The sequence below is a fragment of the Dicentrarchus labrax genome, unplaced genomic scaffold, assembly GCF_905237075.1.
Source record: "Dicentrarchus labrax unplaced genomic scaffold, dlabrax2021, whole genome shotgun sequence".
Taxonomy (NCBI): Eukaryota; Metazoa; Chordata; class Actinopteri; family Moronidae; genus Dicentrarchus; species Dicentrarchus labrax.
This window is the reverse complement of record NW_026136853.1, coordinates 440,001-447,500: the sequence shown is the minus strand read 5'-3', so window position 1 is coordinate 447,500 and position 7,500 is coordinate 440,001. Positions and strand designations below refer to the sequence as shown.

The 7,500-nt window shown below is 40.5% G+C and overlaps 1 protein-coding gene and 1 long non-coding RNA gene across 3 annotated transcripts in view; one reads left to right on the top strand and one right to left on the bottom strand.

Annotated features, from left to right (window-relative positions):
- Positions 1–5,577, top strand: part of ttc19 (tetratricopeptide repeat domain 19) — a 7,793-nt gene extending 2,216 nt beyond the window's left edge. The window contains exons 4-11 of one of the 2 annotated variants that reach the window (XM_051394452.1): positions 3,815–3,925; positions 4,003–4,041; positions 4,143–4,199; positions 4,344–4,405; positions 4,533–4,627; positions 4,722–4,885; positions 5,012–5,174; positions 5,281–5,577. In XM_051394452.1, coding sequence (XP_051250412.1) covers positions 3,815–3,925; positions 4,003–4,041; positions 4,143–4,199; positions 4,344–4,405; positions 4,533–4,627; positions 4,722–4,885; positions 5,012–5,174; positions 5,281–5,438 — 849 coding nt within the window. In that variant the 3' untranslated portion in view covers positions 5,439–5,577. Of the gene's footprint in view, positions 1–3,814; positions 3,926–4,002; positions 4,042–4,142; positions 4,200–4,343; positions 4,406–4,532; positions 4,628–4,721; positions 4,886–5,011; positions 5,206–5,280 lie in introns of both variants that reach the window. The other variant, XM_051394453.1, reaches the window with a different exon arrangement.
- The window catches only part of LOC127360175 (uncharacterized), a 50,885-nt gene that overhangs the window by 110 nt on the left and 43,275 nt on the right, over positions 1–7,500 (bottom strand). The window contains exon 2 of the long non-coding RNA XR_007883316.1: positions 1–85. This exon is cut by the window's left edge and continues 110 nt beyond it. This is a non-coding gene — a long non-coding RNA (uncharacterized LOC127360175). The remainder of the gene's footprint in view (positions 86–7,500) is intronic.

The following is a 7,500-nucleotide window of genomic DNA, read 5'->3' as shown; positions in this document are numbered from 1 at the left end:
TTATTTACAGAGACCCAACAGTACCACCATGAGCAAGACCTTGGAGACAAGGGCAAGGAAAAACTGCCTGTTAAAAGGCAGAAACCTAGGACAGATCCTTCGGCTCTAGGTGGGTGGTCGTCTGCCTCGAACAGTTGGGGTGAGAGAGAGAGAGAGAGAGAGACAGACAGACAGACAGACAGACAGACAGACAGACAGGTGCACAGTAACAACAGTATTGGTAATGGCAATCTAGCAGGACCATGGCAGGAGGTTCCACCAGGATCGATAAGAACCTGCGAGACGAGAAAGCACAAGAACTCCGGGGAAGAAGTGAAGTTAGTAACATGCATTAATGGGACATGAATGAGTGCAGAAAGAGAGAGGAAGAGAGGAGCTCAGTGCACCATGGGAAATCCCCCGATAGTCTAGGCCTATAGCAGCATAACTAAGGGATGGTTCAGGACTCACCTGATCCAGCCCTAACTATAAGCTTTATCAAAGAGGAATGTCTTAAGCCTACTCTTGAATGTGGTGAGGGTGTCTGCCTCCCGAACCACAACTGGAAGCTGGTTCCACAGGAGAGGAGCTTGGTAACTGAAGGCTCTGGCTCCTGTTCTACTTTTAGAGACTATAGGAACCACAAGTAGCCCAGCATTCAGAGAACGTAGTGTTCTAGTGGGGTAATAGGGTACTATGAGCTCTTTAAGATATGAAGGGGCCTGACCATGAAGACCTTTATAGGTGAGGAGGAGGATTTTAAATTCTATTCTACATTTTACAGGGAGCCAGTGCAGAGAAGCTAGTACAGGAGAGATGTGATCTCTTTTTCTAGTTCCTGTCAGTACTCGTGCTGCAGCGTTCTGAATTAATTGGAGAGTTTTAATGGACTTATTGGGGCAACCTGATAATAAAGAGTTGCAGTAATACAGCCTAGAAGTAACAAATGCATGGATTAGTTTTTCTGCACCTGTCTGTGATAGGATGTGTCTAATTTTTGTAATATTACGTAAATGAAAGAAGGCAGTCCTAGAGGTCTGCTTTATGTGGGAGTTAAATGACAAATCCTGATCAAAGATGACTCCAAGATTCCTGACAGTGGTGCTAGAGGCCAAGGTAATGCCATCTAGAGTAACTATATCTTTAGACAGTGAGTCTCTGAGGTTTTTGGGGCCAAGTACAAGAAATTTGTGTGTGTGAGTTTAACATCAGAAAATTGCAGCTCATCCAGGATTTTATGTCCTTAAGACATGTTTGTAATTTAGATAATTGATTAATTTCATTGGGCTTGATTGATAGATATAACTGTGTATCATCTGCATAACAGTGAAAGTTAATGGAGTGATTCCTAATAATGTTGCCTAAAGGGAGCATATATAAAGTAAATAGTATTGGTCCAAGTACAGAACCTTGTGGAACTCCATGACTAACTGTAGTATTTATTGAAGATTCATCGTTAACATGTACAAACTGAGAACGATCTGATAAGTATGACTTAAACCAGGTTAGTGCGGTTCCTTTAATGCCAATTTGATGCTCAAGTCTCTGTAAAAGAATATCATGGTCAATGGTGTCAAATGCCACAAGTCCATTGTCAGAAGCAATCAGAAGGTCATTATTAACTTTAACCAGAGCTGTCTCTGTGCTATGATGAACTCTAAATCCTGACTGAAAATCCTCAAATAAACTATTGTTATGTAAAAAGTCACACAACTCTTTGGCGACTACTTTCTCCAGAATCTTAGAGAGGAAGGGGAGGTTAGAAATCGGTCTATAGTTGGCTAAAACCCCTGGGTCAAGAGTGGGCTTTTTAAGAAGGGGTTTAATTACAGCTACTTTAAAGGACTGTGGTACATATCCTGATAATAAAGAAAGATTAATCATATCCAGTAAAGAAGTGCCAATTAAGGGTACGACTTCTTTAAGCAGCCTAGTTGGGATCGGGTCTAACAGACAGGTTGATGGCTTCGATGTAGAAATTATTGAAATTAACTGATGAAGATCGATAGCAGAAAAACAGTCTAAATCTATATCTGAGTTTCCATTAGTTAAAGTTCCTGAACTTGGAGAGCCACTGATAGCTGTTGATGGCAGTTAGTGATTAATTTTCTCTCTAATAGTAATAATTTTATTATAGAAGAAGCTCATGAAGTCATTGCTACTTAAGTTTATGGGGATATGTGGCTCAATAGAGCTGTGACTCTCAGTCAGCCTGGCTACAGTGCTGAAGAGGAACCTAGGGTTATTCTTATTTTCTTCTATTAATGCTGAGTAATAGGCTCCTCTGGCATTACGGAGGGCCTTTCTATAAGTTTTAAGATTATCTTTCCAAATTGAGCGATATTCTGATAATTTGGAAGAGCGCCATTTCCTTTCAGATTTCATAGCTATTGCTTTAACTGGCGGGTTTGGTGGTTATACCACGGTGCAATTCTCCTATGTTTTAATAGTTTCCTTTTTATAGGAGCGATAGAGTCTAATGTTCTTCGTAGTGAGCCTGCAGCACTATCAACAAGATTATCAATTTCAGAGGGACTAAAGTTGTTATAGGACTCTGTTAAATTCAGACATGGCATTGAATTAAACACTGAAGGAATCTCCTCCTTAAATTTAGCTACAGCACTGTCAGATAGACATCTGCTGTAGGAAGTTTTGCCTAATGGCTTATAATCTAATAGTATGAATTCAAAAGTTATTAAATAATGGTCAGATAGGAAAGGATTATGTGGGAAGACTATTAAATGTTCAATATCAATGCCATATGATAGAACAAGGTCAAGAGTGTGATTAAAACAATGAGTTGGTTTATTTACACTCTGACAGAAGCCAATTGAGTCTATTAATGAGATAAATGCATTACTAAGGCTGTCATTGTTAACATCCACATGAATATTAAAATCACCTACAATAATTACTTTATCTGATTTAAGGACTAAACTTGATAAAAACTCTGAGAATTCAGATATAAAATCAGAGTACGGTCCAGGAGCGCGGTACACTATAACAAATAGAACTGGCTGCAGTGTTTTCCAGTTTGGGTGAGAAAGACTAAGAACAAGGCTTTCAAATGAATTATAATTTAGTTTAGGTTTAGGGTCCATTAAAACACTCGAATCATATATGGCTGCTACTCCACCTCCTCGGCCAGTGCCTCGAGGAATGTGAGTATTAATATGACTGGGGGGGGGTGGATTCATTTAGGCTAACATACTCCTCGTGGGACACCCAGGTCTCAGTAAGACAAAGTAAATCAATATCATAATCTGATATTAATTCATTCACTAAAACAGAGACCTGATATTTAACAGTCCACATTTCATTCTCATATTTATGCTACTGAGGAGTTGGTTTTAATTTTTATTAGATTTTTATGTTTAACTCTTGTTTTTATTTCTTTAAATAATTTAGGTGGTCGGGGGACAGACACAGTCTCTATGGGGTTTTGGGTGGGTGACTGTTCTAAAGAAAGCGCAGAGAAGTGTGTAAGACAGCAGCTCTGCTTCCTGGTCCTAACTCTGGACTGTCAGGTTTTAGAAATAAACTTCGCCATATTTCTAGATAAGAGAGCCGCTCCATCCAAAGTGGGATGGATGCCGTCTCTCCTAATCAGACCAGGCTTTCCCCAAAAAGGCTTCCAGTTATCAATGAAGCCCACATCGTGTATTACTATTACTATAACTGTAATCCTATAGTAATAGTAATCCTAGTAATACTATAGTAATACCATAGTAATCCTATTAGTAATCCTATTACTAATAGGATTACTATTACGGCTGTATTACTATTACTATTACGTACTATACTATAGTAGTAGTAATACTGTGTCCTGTCTCAGCTCAGCGTGTATCGGGGGCAGATGCAGGCCGCCTCGGGGTTCCTCCATCAGGCCGTCTTTCTGGCTCATCAGACCCACAACAACCAGGCCATCGTCTACACCTACAGTCTGGTAAACACCTTGACCTTTGACCTCTGCAGCTGCCTACAGCTGCATGACCTCTGACCTCTTCCTGTGTGTCTCCTCAGATGGCGAATCTGGCCTACATTCAGGGTCAGCTGGACAGCGTGAGTACTGTCACTCCTATGTGTGTTACTATGGCAACAGATGGCACGGAAGCCTTCGTCATCATCATCATCATGGTTGTTTCTCCTCTTTATCGCCTCAGGCAGAAAAACTCTTCAAAGCTGCAATGAGCTTTATGCTGTCAGGAGGAACACCACAGGTAGAGTGTATGTGTTTATCCTTTACACCAAACTGCACCTGGAAATCAACTGATTTAACACCTACTCATCCTTTAGTAGTAGTAGTAGTAGTAGTAGTAGTAGTTAGTAGTGTGTGTCAGCTGTTTCTGACTTCCTGTTTCCAGGATGACAACGCTGTCATCGAGATGTCTCTGAAACTCGCCACCATCTACGCTGAACAGAACAAGTAAGAATAAGATTTACCTGTTCTGTCTGACCTTTGACCTCAGCTTCCTGTCGGTTGACTGACAGTGTGTGTGTGTGTGTGTGTGTGTGTGTGTGTGTGTGTGTGTGCGTGTGTGTGTGCGTTTGAGGGCGGAGCTTGCAGAGCACGGTTTCAGGTTCTGTACGGAGTCTCTGGAGGCCAAACTGGAGAAACAGAAGGAGGTTCCTGCAGAGGAGCAGACAGGTGAGACTTCAGGAGGAGCTGTAGTTTAAGCACCAATCAGAAGAGTTGTTACTGAGCGGAATGGTGTGCAGGTGCTGACTGTTGTTGTCTTCAGAGGAGCAGGAAGCTCTGAGGAAGGAGACCCGCCTCCTCCTCGGTCTGTGTTTGGACTCGCGGGCTCGATACCGAGCGTCAACACTGCACCTGAACCAGGCCGGACAGGACTACCAGAACGCCCTGAACATCTGCCGCCAGGAGCAGGGAGACACACACCCACAGGTAGGACACTGGGAAGATTGGGAACACTGAGAACACCGAGAATACTGGGAATACTGGGAATACTGGGAGGATTGGGAACACTGGGATTTGTAAAATGATGTTTGATGATGTCGTCGTCTCTGTCAGACTCTGGTGCTGATGAGCGACCTGGCCACCATCTTGGATCTGCAGGGGCGCCATGACGACGCCCTGGCGCTGGTCCAGCAGGCCGTGGATCTGAGCCGCTCCGCCGGACACCCGGACCAACACGTGCTGCTAGGAAACATGGCCGGCATCCTGCTGCACAAAGGTCAGGGGTCAGGAGAGGTCAGAGGTTAAAGGTCAGGAGAGTTTAAAGGTCATGGAATCCTCTGTGTCTGATCTGGTTTCTCATCCGGTGTGATGTGCCCCTTCAGGCTGGCTAGAGGACTCGGTCCGGTTCTACCAGGAGGCTCTGAGTCTGGCTCGGCAGGCCGGAGACCAGGAGACTGTGGACAAGATCCGTGAGGGACTGGAGGAGGTGAAGAAGAGGAGGAAGGAGGAGAAGAAGAAGGAGGAGAAGAAGGAGGAGTGACGGACTGATCCAGGACCCTGCTGACCCCTGAGACCTCCTCCTGTATGCTCCTCCAGAGGACTCTGTCAGACCTGATGTTCTTTATTGTTGTGTGTCAATAATGTGTGTGATAAATCATTAAATACTTTCAATCAATCAATCAGTGTCCTTTAATGCAGACAGGAAGTATTGATCGTGTTTGTCCGGTGTTGGCTCCACAGCAGTGTTTCTGATCACAACACTGATAATCGGCTCCCTAATCAATATAAACCAATGAACTGATAGATCATTAAATATGGGACTACAGTGATACAGGATCTGTGTCAGCCTAATGGTTACAGTTAATATATCAGTAATTATATTAAACAATATGCTGATGATACTGTGGTTTATCTCTACAATGTGTATTTAAGCATTCACACAACCATGAAACAATTAGCATCATTAGCATTAATAATCAGCTATATGGACAATATCTCAGCAGCTGATTCGCTGATTGATACAAAAAAGGAGGTTTTGGGTTTATTGAAGATGTTGAATCCATTTCTGACATCTTTTAAATACAAAATGGACTTTAAAACCAGAAGTGTTCATATTTCAACTCCCAGTGTGCTGATTGTGATTTATTGTGAGGTTATTTATATGATCAATACATTGGTGTGTGACTGCTGGAGACCCAGACTGTACATTATACTTTATACTTTATACATTATACATTATACTTTATACTTTATAATTTATACTTTATACATTATACTTTATACATTATACTTTATACTTTATACATTATATTATACTTTATACTTTATATTTTATTCATTATACATTATACTTTATACTTTATACTTTATACATTATACATTATACTTTATACTTTATTCATTATACTTTATACTTTATAATTTATACATCATACTTTATACTTTATTCTTTATACTTTATAATTTATACTTTATATTTATACATTATACTTTATACATCATACTTTATACTTTATACTTTATTCATTATACTTTATACTTTATACATTATACTTTATACTTTATACATTATATTATACTTTATACTTTATACTTTATACATTATACATTATACTTTATACTTTATTCATTATACTTTATACTTTATAATTTATACATCATACTTTATACATTATTCTTTATACTTTATAATTTATACTTTATATTTATACATTATACTTTATACATCATACTTTATACTTTATACTTTATTCATTATACTTTATACTTTATACATTATACATTATACATTATACTTTATACTTTGTACTATACGGTACTATGTAGTAGTGTGTGTGTGTGTGTGTGTGTGTGTGTGTGTGTGTGGTTCCCACAGAGCGTGACGCAGGTGAACTTCCTGTTTGTTTACTGAACATGTCAGAATAAAAGCACAAGTGATGACAGTAAACAAACAGCAGACACCACAAACAGGAAATAAACAAACAGAGGATTAACAACAGAGAGAGAGCCTGGGAACCAGGAGGAGGAGGAGGAGGAGGAGGAGGAAGAGAAGGAGGAAGAGGGGGAGAGAGAGGATGAGGAGGAAAAGTAGGAGTATGAAGAGGGGGAGAGACAGGAGGAGGAAGAGAAGGAAGAGGAGGAAGATGGGGAGGAGGAGGAGGAGGAGAAGGAGAGAGGAAGAGAGAGAGGAGGGGGAGGAGAGGGGGAGGAGTGTCAGTGTGTTGATGTATTGGTCATCAGATCAGATAATCTGTTGTCTTTATTGATCAATATTCTGTTTCCTCCTCATCCTTCCATCAGACACACATCAGCTGAGTGAGCTGACGTTTTCTCACGCTGTCAAATCAAGAAGGTCGTGACCCGCCGACCCTCAGGTTGGGACCACTGTACTATATAGTCCTCTAGTAGGAATTATTAGGGAAGTACTTATTAAATGGTAAATGGACCTGTACTTGTATAGCGCCTTTCTAATCTTCCGACCACTCAAAGCGCTTAACAATATATATAATATAATACTTATAACTATATAACAATGAATCAATGATTCTCATTTCTTAATGAACTCATCAGCTACTCTATCAAATGTTCACTCCTCCGGCTGC